The sequence below is a fragment of the Bidens hawaiensis genome, unplaced genomic scaffold (assembly GCF_021521415.1).
Source record: "Bidens hawaiensis isolate Kalapana, Puna unplaced genomic scaffold, B.hawaiensis_p1.1 tig00000697_1, whole genome shotgun sequence".
NCBI classification, from domain to species: Eukaryota; Viridiplantae; Streptophyta; class Magnoliopsida; order Asterales; family Asteraceae; genus Bidens; species Bidens hawaiensis.
This window is the reverse complement of record NW_027491041.1, coordinates 4,713,411-4,728,274: the sequence shown is the minus strand read 5'-3', so window position 1 is coordinate 4,728,274 and position 14,864 is coordinate 4,713,411. Positions and strand designations below refer to the sequence as shown.

General features: G+C 37.0%; 1 protein-coding gene across 1 annotated transcript; it reads right to left on the bottom strand.

Annotated features, from left to right (window-relative positions):
* Window positions 1-9,412: 9,412 nt before the first annotated feature.
* On the bottom strand, window positions 9,413-12,133 carry LOC143531730 (uncharacterized). The gene is made up of 2 exons (XM_077026977.1): window positions 10,173-12,133; window positions 9,413-9,809 (listed from the first exon to the last, which is right to left on the bottom strand). The coding sequence occupies exons 1-2, from the start codon at window positions 12,131-12,133 to the stop codon at window positions 9,413-9,415; spliced, it is 2,358 nt and encodes a 785-aa protein (XP_076883092.1).
* Between the last annotated feature and the right edge of the window lie 2,731 nt (window positions 12,134-14,864).

The following is a 14,864-nucleotide window of genomic DNA, read 5'->3' as shown; positions in this document are numbered from 1 at the left end:
AAGAAGGAGAAAGGTTGAAGTCAGTACATCAGAAATTTATTACTATAGTGAATGAAATCAGGACTACAAATCTCCAGATCATTGATTTTGAATTAAACAAGAAGCTACTTTCTTCATTGTCACGGGAATGGTACAATGCAAGTAAATTCATCAAAGAAAATGTGAATTTTCCCAATTTAAAATTGGATGATGTCATCTCATTCCTATAAGCAGCTAAACATGAGATGATTGAAAACAACATGATTAAAGAAAAGAGACCAAGTTTCCTAGTGACTAATGCTTTGGTGGCTCCCATGAGCAATCTCTCCACAAGGTCTGTAGCCTCAGAGACACCAAGGGTGTGTGGAAACTCTTCTGGAACTAACCAGCAGAGGTTCAATGTGCAGATGATTGAAGATAATGACAATGCATAACTGCTAGTGGACATCCTCCTTATGTTTAAAACAACTTAGGCCATGGAATTGATTATCAGGCCCTGTTTTCAATGTTCACTGAGTCATATAATGCTTTGTGGCCAAGAACCTGATTCACACCAGTGTATTTCAAGAAGATCTGGAACAGATAGATGCTGACGACCTTGAAGACATGGATTTGAAATGGCAAGTTACCTTGCTGGCTGTAAGAAGCAAAAGGTTATACAACAGGACAGGGAGATCAACATTCTTTGGTCCTAATGATATAATTGGATTTGATAAGTCAAAGGCCATTTGCTATAACTGCCAGCAACCAGGACACTTTGCTAGTGAGTGTAATCTTCCTAGGCAATATGGGAATCATGTAACATCCGTATTTTGAGAATTAATAAATAACGGAATGTTTTATTATTATCGGTGTGTCGTTAGTTTGGTTGTGTGTGTGTTTGTATTTGGATAAGATTGGAATGGAGGTGGATGGTGGGGCCTATGGCTCCCTATATAAGGCCATTCCCCCATCCTTTCACCATTTCTTTACACAACACACACACACTAGAAAACACACACTTTCTCTCTAGCATTTCGGATTCGGATCCAAGCAAAAGTAAGGAAGATTTTGGTGTTCAAGTGTCTTCGGATAGCAAGAACACGTCCAGATCTACGATCCTAACCAAACCGAAGCAAAAAGGTGGGTTTTGGTTTAAAAGGTTAAGGTTTTTTTATGGTTAGTCTTGACATGCAAACCGATAGAAGGCTAGATTGGGGTGTATGATGAAAGAAAAACATGAACTTGATAAGCTATAACCCCACGAGAATGTTATATGGTAAAAATGTGATGTTCGGAGCCTTATAAAAGGCAAGTATACAAAGATGGTACAACCCAAAACCCATAAAAAGGGTAAAATCGGGTCCTAAGGAAGAGTCACGAAGTAAAATGGCCATTAAATGGTAAAAACAAAGAAAAAGAAGAATTTCGCATCGCATAAGCCATGCGAAGCGAAAAAGGCTATTTCGCATCGCATGACCATGCGAAGCGAAAAAGGTTATTTCGCATCGTACAGTCATGCGAAGCGAAAAAGTTCCATGCGAAGCGAAATTCTCTCATGCGAAATTTTAAAATGTTGTAGAACGTGACCCGATTCATTTTTCTGATACGTTTTTGATAAATGACCTATTAATGAAAATAAAATTTGTCCGAGTTGACCTGGCTGCTCAACCCCAGCTAGGGGCTCTGCCCCCTTGGACCCTGCTAGGGGCTGCCGCCCCTAGACCCCGCTACCAGGGGCGCTGCCCCCGGACCCCCGTTAGTTGCGGGTTTAATTAACTTAGATGTAAGAAGTAGTAGTAATGGATAATTGACACGCGTAATGTATTGTATAGTTAGCCGTGCACAGCTAAGGAATGGCATTACCATTGACAGTGAGAGAAATCGTCTCCAGGTGAGTTCTAGCTCCATTTCTCTTTGAGATGGCTTCGGGGGCTGTGTGCATACTTGTAAAAATAGTAACATATATATATATATATACATACTTATGTGCTTAACGTGAATGAGTAATTCAAGTATGAAAGAAAGATACTTATCTATGTGATTAATGCAAATGATTAATGAAAGAATGAAAGAAAGAGGTTAGAACTTGTATATGTTGGTTGTTTAACTTAACATGTTTGTAAGAAACTAGAAGGAATGTGAAGTAAGAGTCAGGGTGGCATGCCCTTCTAATACCTAGGCAAGAATAGAGTGGCCGACTCTACGATATCGGTGCAAAAAGTTGGGACCAAACCCTAATAATATTTGAGACAGAAGGGACCAGACCCTAAAAATATCTGTGATGTTAGAGATGGTGTAGCCTATGTTATACCATAGGGTTTTATGAAAGGAAGTATTTAAGAACGTGTGCATGTATGTAAAGTATGTATGAAAGAAGTAATAGTGAATAAGGTATGAATACGTATCTCCGGACACGTATTAGTATGGTATGAATGTTATGTATGTTAATTGAATAACTAGAACCCACTCAGCGTAGCTAACTTTTAGTATGCACGCAGGCAAATAGGTTGAGGCAGCTAGCTTGAGGAGGGACACATGGCATGAACGGAAGAGACTGGTATCTACGAAGAAGTGTCATGACTGTTTTAATTAGTGTTTATGGAAAGACAATTTGTATGTTAAGACAAAAATGAATGTTTTGTAATGTGATGGTTGAAGTTTTAAGTTATTTCGCGAAAGTTTTAATTAACTCTGATTTTAGAATTGTGTTTATGAGTAAATCCAACACCAAAGTAGGGTTACCGGGAACGGGGCCTTACAAATCAAGTGAAGCAAGCCTAGTTTTATCATAACCAAAATTAGAATCAATAGAATTACCAGCAGAGAAATCAGCCAATGAATCAAAAAACTTATCATCAAAATAGACAACAGCAGACCTAACAGCAACCCACGAACAATGAGTTGCAACCACAAACAAATCAGAACAGAGGGAATGCTGGAGGAAACAATCAAGGTAGGGATCAAGGAAATGTGGCTGTCACAATGGTTCTTAATATGGTGAATTTGACTGGAGTAACCATGCTACTAAGATGGAAAGGCCAATGTTGCCTACATGGCCAAAATCAATGAAACTGGATGAGAAGCATCAAGTTCTCAGGTACCTTCTAAACTTACAACAACTGACTTGTTACTAATTATTGATGATTTGAATAGGGAAGTTGGTAAATGGAAGAGTGAGTGTGGAAAGAAAGATGAGGTGATAAATGTTTATGATGCCAGTAAGAGGACTTATAAGAATCAGATCTAAGTTTGGAAGAGGATTGTGTGGAAAGCTACAGAATTCAGTCAAGACTAAATCTTGAAATGGAAGGTTTGAATAAATTATATAGTGATGAGAAGTTAAAGAATACAGAGTTACAAATTCAGATTGACTTCTTGAAGAATCTTGTCTCAACAGGAAGTATACTGGGCCATATTGAGAAAATGAAGCCAGAAGACAACAAAACTATACCACCTCCATTTTGTGATAAATATCTTTTGAAGGTTGACATGGAACAAAGAGAGGAATACTTGAAACAATTTAAGTCAACTTTTGAAGATAAATATGAGTTCATAAGCATGTATGAGAATGTCACTGTATATAAAGAAGGCGAGTTTGAAATAAAAGAGAAGACCACACCAGTTGATAAGGATGCAGAAAAGAAGGTAGAACAAAAGAATGCTGAAACAAAAGAGGAGTCATCAAGTGAGTGCAGCTCCTGTAGTTGTAAGAGCAAAGGATTGGAAGGTAAGAGAATTGAAACAAAGTCCAATAGGAAGAGCTCAACAGAAAAGATGCCTAAATTACCAAAGCAGACTCCTAAGTTGAAAAAGCATTATGAAAGGATGACAACTGAACACAAAGTGTTTGATCTATGCGAAAGCTCAAAATCTCAGAAAACAAGAGTTAATGGTTCTACAAATGCTAATTTTTGTCCAACAATTTATCCAATTTTCTCCAACCATGAACTTTTTGATGCTGGAGATCTATATTATGCATCAAGAAGAAGAACAAATTCTGAGAGAGAAGAAAGGTCTACTAGTCCTCAAATAAAGCTAAAGGAAGTAAAGTTTGTGAAGGCTAAAGAACAACCAAAGATTGATGTTTGTGTACCAATTCAAGTGGATTTTAACAAATTTACTTATGCTCAAAAGTCATTGGGGTTAGATGTTCCAAAACCAAGTTAGAAGTACAAAAATGAAAAAGTATCACAAGAACTTGGAAACTTTGGAAAGGTGTGGTGCAAGAAGTGTGATTCATATGGACATCATATAGATTCCTACTGGAATAAAGAAGAGGAAGAGTATGCAATTCCTGACAAGTTCTGTGGACAAGATTTCGGACTCTACAAGAAGAAGTATGAGAAATACTTAAGAAATGGGAAAAGTGAAGAAGATTTGGAAGCAGATAGATTGAAATTTGTGAAAAGATTGAAAGCAGTTTTGAGACTGAATGACAAATCAATTGAAGTGGGAAAGGAAAGCATGAGAAATTTGAACACTTCAAAGAAGTTTGGTAGAAGCAGAGTTGGCATACTGAATGGTGATGAGAAGTTCCTCTTAAAACAAGGTTTTGAACCATAAGGATTTCATTGGAAAACCAAAGAAGTTGCAGTTAGAAGATGAACCACTCCTAGAATAGTGTGAAGTGAAGGAAGAGGTAAGAAATGATATGTGTGTATATGAATCTAATGATTCCTGTGAGATTGTTCATGAGGATCCAATTCCAACTGATTTTCATGATCTTAACGTCAATGAAATGCAAACTGTTGAAGTTTGTACTTCAAGAAATAACTAATCAGTTTGTGTTTTTATGTGCAGGGACATTCCATTGAAGTAAATGATGTATGGTACATGGATAGTAGATGTTCTAGGCATATGACATGTGATAGGAGATCACTTGTCAATTATGAAGAAAACTATGAAGGACTTGTTGCTTTTGGTAGTGATGAAATGGAGGAAAGATAGTGGGAAGAGGCACACTTAACAATGACAAAGTGTCTTTTGAGAATGTGTTGCATGTGGAGGGGTTACCATACAATTTGCTAAGTATATCTCAAGCCGTGAACTGATCTCTTCGTCACGGAAGGAGCACATAACATCGATGCCACAATGTTATGCCCGTGGGACACTCCACGGGAAGCAAGTGCTCAGGGTAACAGAGTACAAATAATCTTAACAAATCATGGAACATGCGATAATGAGTACAATTTAATAATAAATATATCGCATGCTAACAAGTCGAATAGCAAATCATAAGCTGAACATGAATCGAACGGACGGCTAAATGAATCGATATGTCAAAGAACGTTAGGAGTTCCAAAGGTATATAATATCAACTGGGTTTATAACAAACGAATATAGTAACAACAGGGGGTGGGTTAGGATCCGTACCTTGTTGATAAATCACAAAGGTGTTAGACTTGGTCTTTTAGGGGGGGATTGTATAACCTACAAGTAATTCATATTTGATGAGATTAATACCTCTAGCCTTAATTCAAAGGTTTAATTTGTGGCTTTGAACACTATCAACATTAATTATTCGTAAATATATTTTTATACCTATATGCTATGTTTGCTATAACCTATGAAGTTCATTATTTGATGAATATAAAGTTATATATACATGTGTTCAGTTGTTTACATAATAAGCTCTAAATTTACTTTTAAGTTTTACTAAATTTTCTTTAGGATATTCGAACTGCATTAAGATTTACCAAAAAATGTTACACATGCTTTAAATCTCTCTCTATGTCTATATTCTGAATCTTATTAAACTTCCTAATATAAAGTTAACAAGTCAAATATTTTAACACTACGATTTAGAGAAAATCTTCAAATTTCATTTGATAAAGAATAAACTGACATAACTCACATAAATCTATTTATTTTTTTGACTACTAGTTTATTTAATATGCATAAACACACTTAGTCAAACACAAAACAAATATTACCCAATTATAAAACACGAAGAGTGGACAAAATAGAAGAAACCGAACTGGATGGGATCCAAATGGAATTTTGTTATATATTAAACATGAGTTAAGTATTAACAGTTACTTGTTCTTTACGTCTAAGTTATGGATTCTACCTCCATTATTTTGGTTATTATTTCCTTTCATTAGAGAAAGATTTTCCAAATCCACGTTAAATCATATTTGAGCAAGAGCTAGTCGGTACACGAAAAGTAGCACAAGAGGGTTGCAAGATACCTGCAGAAGTCGCGGGTGTTCGGTGGCGGCGGCTAAGGAAACTCGGTAACAGCGGCGTGCGGCGGTGGTGGTCGTCGGAAAATTTATGACGTCGGCTGCGATAGTTTATGCGGTATTTCTATTGCTCGGCTACGATGGTACGTGGTGAAGAGGGTGAGTGGTGGTGTCGGTCTTAGGTTAAGAATATGAAAATAAGGTTGGCCGATTGTTACAGTCGCCGGAGATTTTCAATCTATAATGAAATGGAGGGACTATGAGAATTTGTGGGTTTTGGATGAATCAGACTCGGGTTTTATAAATGAGTGTTGGTAATAATTATTGACAGGTATGGTGTGAACAAAGAAGGGTTATTATGCTTAAGAAGATAAAAAAAGTGAGTTGCAGGTGTAATAATTACAAGAACAGTTTTCATGAGTGGTCTATAACGTATTTGCTTATAGATGTTGAAGAAGTTTGAAATGAAACAAGAAAAATATCTATTGAATCATCATAAAGAAAACAAAGGAGTAATTTACAAAACACTATTGACATTAGAGAAGGAGTTTTAATGTCAGAAGGAAAAGGGAGACCCATGACATACATTATTTCCAATTACTTCTTTCTTTTGCATTATAGTTCAAGTATTAAGCAATAAAGTGGTATGAAGTAGGTTTTTAAACAAGTTCTTGTCCACTCAGAAAGGTGTTTCGATTATTATTATTATTATTATTATTATTATTATTATTATTATTATTATTATTATAATTATTATTATATACTACGATGTAACTAGAATAGATATATGTTTCTTTTTATTTTTGTGTTATATCTATTATTATTATATTTATATAATTATTTTTGTGTCTCTTTATTATACATATATTTTATTATAATATATATTTCTATGTATTTGGTTATTTCAACTATTACCCCCTAAAAAAAATTTCGTCCTCGAAATTTATAGGTTTGAATACGGATCCTGTCTGGGACATCAACGTCAGTTTTATAATAGAGACAGAGGATAGACATCAATCTACACATTAGGAATCCCAATAGTGCATATTTGTATTCGTAATTCAAAATTACCACGCGCTCGTAATTGTCAATTACCATACAACCATGCCCTAGTTGATTTCCTAGAATGCATCTTAATGTCCTACGGAAGTTGATGGAATACGGACTAGATACTAAAGTAACTATTGTTACTCATACCTTAGTTAATAGACAGGTAAAGTAAATATAACCACATAAGTAGTGCACATATCCAAAATATCCACATTGTTTAGAAAGAAAACAAATCATAGACATAAGGTTAGGTTCACAGTTACATGGACCTAAGGTTCTATCACTCGAACAGATTCGGATATGCGGAATGAACTGACTCTTCAGTTTCCCAAGTAGCCTCACACTCGGAATGGTTCTTCCAAAGAACCTTAACAAAAGGAATTACTTTTCTACGCATAACTCTTTCTTGTCGATCAAGAATTGCTTCGGGTTCCTCCTCATACGAAAGATCCTCATGGATAGTATGTAACGGATAACTAATCACGTGAAGCGGATGGTAATTATATCCTCTTAGCACGGACACATGAAATATGTTATGAACATGTGAAAGCTGCGGCGGTAGCGCCAAACGACACGAAACTTCTCCAACTCTCTCCAGAATCTCAAATGGCCCGATAAAACAAGGGCTAAGTTTTCCCTTCATCCCGAATCTACGAACACCACGACAAGGGGATACTTTTAGAAACACGTGATCGCCAACTTGGAATTCAAGTGCTCGTCGATGCTGATCCGCACAACTCTTTCGTCGGCTTTGATCTTCTTTCAGTTTCTCTCGAGCGACAACAACTTTGTCGTTTGTAATTTGGACTAACTCAGGTTCTTCAATGATCTTTTCTCCTACTTTTTCCCAACATGTTGGTGCTCAACACTTTCGACCGTATAGGAGTTCAAAAGGAGCCATACCAATACTTGCTTGCCAACTATTATTATAAGCAAACTCAACAAGACATAAATATTCATCCCAGTTACCTGCTCACTCAAGTGCACAAGCACGAAGCATATCTTCTAAAGTTTGAATTGTGCGTTCAGATTGACCGCATATCTTCTAAAGTTTGAATTGTGCGTTCAGATTGACCATCTGTTTGTGTATGGAAGGCGGTACTAAACTTCAAACGTGTGCCCCAAGCTGCTTGGAAGCCTTTCCAAAAACGCGAGGTGAAACGTGGATCTCTATCTGAAACAATCGAAGACGGAGTACCATGAAGTTGAATAATTTCCTGAAGAAATACCTCAGATAACTTACTCACTGAAAATCTTTCTTGGATTGGTAGGAAGTGTGCTGATTTAGATAGCTTGTCAACGACTACCCATATAGTATCATTCTTCTTAAAGGTCTTTGGCAAGCCCGTAACAAAATCCATCGAAATCTCATCCCACTTCCATACAGGAATTTCCAACGGCTGTAATAAACCACTGGCACGCTGGTGCTCAATCTTTACTTGTTGAAAAGTGAGGCATCTACTTACGTATCTGGCAGCGTCTTCCTTCATGCCACTCCACCAAAAGTTCTGATGTAAGTCTCGATACATCTTTGTGGATCCCGGGTGAATAGAGAATGGTGAGCTATGTGCCTCAGCTAGTAACGACTCTCGAAGAGCGGAGTCATCAGGCATACACAATCTTTTGCCACACCAAATCACACCATGCTCATCCATTCGGAATTCTGACTGTTTACCTACCTCAAGGTTTTGCACTATCGCCCATAATTCACCATCATACCTCTGCGCCTCTTTAATCGGTGAGATTAGGTATGGCTCAATTTGCATTCTAGCTAGGTAACAGACAGAGTCACCAGCTTGAATACCGATACTCATTCTATCTAGATCATAGATTATACGAGGGTGAATTTGAAGACAAGACACGATTCCGAAGTTCTTTCTACTCAACGTGTCAGCTACTACATTAGCTTTGCCTGGATGGTACTGAATATTTGCGTCATAATCTTTCAAGAGTTCTAGCCACCTTCTTTGTCTTATATTTAGCTCTTTCTGTGTAAATATATACTTGAGGCTTTTATGGTCAGTGAATATGTTGCAAGTCTCGCCGTAGAGATAGTGACGCCAAATTTTCAATGCGAAGACTATAGCGGCTAACTCTAAGTCATGCGTCGGATAGTTAACTTCATAAGGCTTCAATTGGCGTGAGGCATAAGCAATGACTTTACCATGCTGCATTAACACGCAACCAAGGCTTTTCTTTGAAGCATCGCTATAGTTCTAGAAACCTCCTGATCCAGAAGGAAGAGTAAGTATTGGAGCAGATACGAGTCTCTTTTTCAATTCTTCGAAACTCTTTTCCCGCTCCTCTTTCCAAGAATACTTTACTCCTTTCCTCAGCAACTGCGAGGCAATAACAGAAAATCCTTCCACAAATCTTCGATAGTAGCTAGCTAGGCCTAAGAAACTTTTAACTTCTGCAGCAGAAGTGGGTCTAGGCCAATTTGTAATTGCCTCAATCTTGGTGGGGTCCATCTTGATTCCTTCTGCCGATACTATATGACCAAGGAATGTAACTTGGTTGAGCCAAAAGTCGCATTTTGAAAATTTTGCATACAAACTTTTCTGTCGCAACGTCTCAAGCACTTTATGCAGGTGTTCCTCGTGTTCTTCCTTGCTTTTAGAATATACCAAGATATCGTCTATGAAAATGATAACGAATTTATCCAAGAACTCATGAGATACTCGGTTTAGTAAGTCCATGAAAACTGCTGGGGCATTGGTTAGCCCGAAAGGCATGACCAAAAACTCATAATGACCATAACGAGTATGGAAATCAGTTTTAGGAACATCCTCGTTCTTGATCTTCAGCTGATGATAACCTGACCTCAGATCAATTTTCGAGAAGAACTGACCGCCCTGAAGTTGGTCGAAGAGGTCATCTATACGAGGCAGAGGATACCGATTTCGAATGGTAATCTTATTCAACTCTCGGTAGTCAATGCATAAACGCATGCTACCGTCCTTCTTTTTTACGAACAAGACTGGTGCACCCCATGGTGAGACATTTGGTCGTATAAATCCCAATTCAAGCAACTCTTGCAATTGCTCCTTTAGTTCCTTTAATTCTAACGGAGCCATATGGTATGGTGCTTTAGAAATCGGCTCGACGCCAGGGATCAAATCGATAGTGAACTCTATCTCACGCTCTGGTGGTAGTCCCGGTAGTTCTTTCGGAAATACATCAGGGTACTCGCGAACAACAGGATGGCTATCAATGCCTTTTTGAATAACGGAGGTATCTTTAATCGAGGCTAAGAATCCAGCACAACCATGTGATATAAGCTTACAAGCATTGAGCGCAGAAATAATCTTGAGAGTCTTATGGGGTATAATACCCTGATACACAAGCTTGGGACGACTAAGATCGCCAAATATGACACGTTTAAAAAAACAATCAATCGTCACATGGTGACGGGTTAACCAATCCATTCCAAGGATTGCATCAAAGTCAGACATATGCATCGAAAATAGATCTGCTTTACACACAACGGATTCAATAAGGATCGGACAATCTTTATATACGTGAGTGATTACGATCGAATTCTCCATCGGAGTGGAAATAGTCAGAGTGGGATCTAACGGAGTTGGCCTAATTGGAAGGTACTTGGTAAACGACTGAGAAACTATAGAATGTGTTGCACCCGTATCAAATAATACATAGATACTACATTCACTGAGTTGAAGGGTTCCGGATACAGTACCTTGAGCGTTAGCAGCATCAGTAGCAGAAAGTGCGAACACTCTTCCCCCAGTGTTTGGTGGTGCAATCTTTCCTCCAGCAATCTTCTTAGTATCGGATTTAGGACAATCTTTAATCACATGCCTTGTCTGGCCACACCTGAAACATGCTCCCATAGCTCTATGACAGACACCCCCGTGTTTCTTGCCACAAACGTTACATGGAGAGTTTGCGATCTGGTTCGATTTTCCATATTGATTCAGTGGTTGAGCTCTGATCGGTCCCATAAATGGCTGAATTTGATTTTGAGCGGGTTTCTGATTTAAGGTTTTAGGCTGCCATGGACGTGCTTGGTTGCTAAGGTTTCGATTTGCTTGAACCCTACAGTCCTGATGTTGTGCATTGGCAGAGGATGATTGGACCATAGCCTGCTTGGGTAGCCCGTCTCGGTCTCTTTTCTTATTTTCATCGGTTTGAGATAGGAATTCTTTCCTCTTGAATTCAAAGGTCTTGATAGCATCCCCTACCTCAGTAAGGTATTTAAACTTCATAAACATAATTGACTTTTGAATCCGATCACAAACTGCCCATTTACACTTTTCTGCCTGCTCTTGAGCTGAGCCTACTACACTCCCAATAATACCAGCCAATCTTGAGAATCGAGTCATAAACTCCGAAGCTGGTTCATCGTCCCTCTGTCGTATAGCAGCATATTCCCTTATGTAAGCTTCTCTATCAGTGGTAAAGAAATACTTGTCATAAAAGAGGGTGCAAAAGTCAGCCCATGAAAGAGTAGCAGCATAGGCATCTCCTTCTTTGACTTGCTTATGTCCTTCCCACCAAGTTTGTGCGTCAGCTTCTAGTTTGTAATTGGCTAAACTGACTTTGTACTGATCTGCAACTCCTAAAACTTCAAAGATCTTCTCAATGTGTGCTATCCAGTTTCGTGCTTCTAGAGGAGTAGCAGCATGACTAAAGGATCTGGGCTTATATTTTTGGAATCTCTGAATCCACACATGGATGCCTTCAGCAGTAGCATTCTCATCAATCACAACTCCAGAATTAGGAGGAGCATTAGATCGCCCTTCAGAACGATTTTGTTGCAGAACTGCCTTTATGGTTTGCACAACAAGGTTAGGAAGTAATCCAGCAAAAGCTTGATTGATAGCAGACACGATGTTTTGATCAACTGGAGTTTCATTCGAAGCCGAGTCATTAGTTGCGCGGGTGGTCTTGCGGGTTTGTCGACGAGGCGGCATCTAAAAATATGTCAAGAGGGTTAGAATAAAGAACGAGAAAGAAGCAAAAGAAGATACTTAATGAGGTTCCTAGCCTATTTAACTGAATACGATCATAATATAGGTTAACACATAACTGATTTAAAATTATATAACTAAAATAACTGAACGGAAACATATCATATGGATGTACCCATAAGCATAACTGAGTCTAAAAATATGTGACGACATACAAGGGCCACTCCTGTATGTCAATCACCTGAAATGGCGTAAGTTGGCATACCCACAACCATTTCCTGAAACTAAAATCTGAAACTGCACTAGGATATATCCATACGCCTCTTAATAGCTATGTACCACAACTGTACTTAAGAGACGCCATGAACTGATCTCTCCGTCACGGAAGGAGCACATAACATCGATGCCACAATGTTATGCCCGTGGGACACTCCACGGGAAGCAAGTGCTCAGGGTAACAGAGTACAAATAATCGGAGTTATACAATAACAATAACAATTCATATCTTAACAAATCATGGAACATGCGATAATGAGTACAATTTAATAATAAATATATCGCATGCTAACAAGTCGAATAGCAAATCATAATCTGAACATGAATCGAACGGACGGCCAAATGAATCGATATGTCAAAGAACGTTATGAGTTCCAAAGGTATATAATATCAACAGGGTTTATAACAAACGAATATAATAACAACAGGGGGTGGGTTTGGATCCGTACCTTGTTGATAAATCACAAAGGTGTTAGACTTGGTCTTTTAGGGGGGGATTGTATAACCTACAAGTAATTCATATTTGATGAGATTAATACCCCTAGCCTTAATTCAAAGGTTTAATTTGTGGCTTTGAATACTATCAACATTAATTATTCGTAAATATATTTTTATACCTATATGCCACATTTGCTATAACCTATGAATTTCATTATTTGATGAATATAAAGTTATATATACATGTGTTCAGTTGTTTACATAATAAGCTCTAAATTTACTTTTAAGTTTTACTAAATTTTCTTTTAGGATATACGAACTGCATTAAGATTTACCAAAAAATGTTACACATGCTTTAAATCTCTCTCTATGTCTATATTCTGAATCTTATTAAACTTCCTGATATAAAGTTAACAAGTCAAATATTTTAACACTACGATTTAGTGAAAATCTTCAAATTTCATTTGATAAAGAATAAACTGACATAACTCACATAAATCTATTTATTTTTTTAACTACTAGTTTATTTAATATGCATATACACACTTGTTTGAATATTGTGTGTACTTTTAATATGAATTAATTAACTTAATAGATATTCACACTTATATTTATGACTGTATCTTTGAGCTGTGAATAATCAGCTCACTCTCCGGCATTTCCACCTTAGGTTGGGGTTTGACAGATTTGCGGATTCAAAACCAACTGCTGGATTATGGTCTGGACTTTCTTAAAACTCCTATTCTTATTGATAATACTGCTGCTATGTTTATTGTTAAGATTCCTGTTCATCACTCTAAAACAAAACATATTGAAATCAGACATCATTTCATTAGAAACTACAATGAAAAAGGTTTAATAGAAATGAGAATAGTTGAAACAACTGACAATTTGGCTGACTTGTTCACAAAACCTCTGGATAAAACCAGATTCAACTTTCTATTAAAGTCATTAGGAATGATAAATGCAAATGAAGTCTGATTTATGATTTGTGTTTAAGTGCTTAAATGAATATTAAAATTGTTGAGTGTTTAATCTGTGTTAATGTGTGAACTGTTGTGTACCTGACTGACCATGTTACTTGACTATTTATTTGCTGAATGTGATGTGTTGATGTTATGATGGCATATTTGTTTATGCATATCTGGTTGGGTAATGGTAGTTTCTGTTTCTAAACTAGGAATATGAATCAAAAGTTTTCATAACAATATTTCTAGAAGTGATTCTATCTTGTGTATTTAAGTGACAATCATTCATTGATAATGAATGTATTTGTGTGATAGGTTTAAATGTGTTTCAACTGTTTTTTGGTCAAATGAGATTCTTTCAAAAGAAAAGTTTGTTTAAAAGCTAAGAGTAAATGAAATGTCAAAAGTTAAGTTTTCAAACAAATTAAATATTTTGACAAAAGCAAACTGTTTTTGGGACGTAAATGAGATATGATAAGATTATTCATTTCAAAACTTTGTAGAAGCTTAAGGTTTTTAAATGGAAAAAGTATCCAACCTTTTGGGAAATGATAGAAATTGGTTAAGTCAATTAACATATGAATTATAGGCTTAAAAGGCTTTAAGTACAGTCATTGATAAGTATGGTAGCTTTCCATGACGTGTAATTCCTCTGGTGATATAATATAATGATCATGCTGAGTCTGATGAGGATATACATTTGAAGATGAAAGTATGTCTCAATATGCATCTCTCCGGATGATGGACAGAAATGTAATTATCTAGTCATACACAAGCCTGTTAGTGTTATGGTCAACCCTTAAAATATATTTTCCAATGTTATGAATAGTTAAACTAGCTGTGGGGCATTCAAATAAGTCCTAAACACCTTGAATGTAAGGCTTGTAAGTCGAAATGGCATGTAAGCCCAACGTTCAACCATAAAGTTTGTGTTTTTAAAAATACTGTTCAGATATCAAAAAGTTTTTGACCATGCATCAGGGGGTTGGAGTCAAATTGCGGTGACTTGGAGAAAGCTAAATAAGCATTGAGAAGAGACTGTGACAACTTAA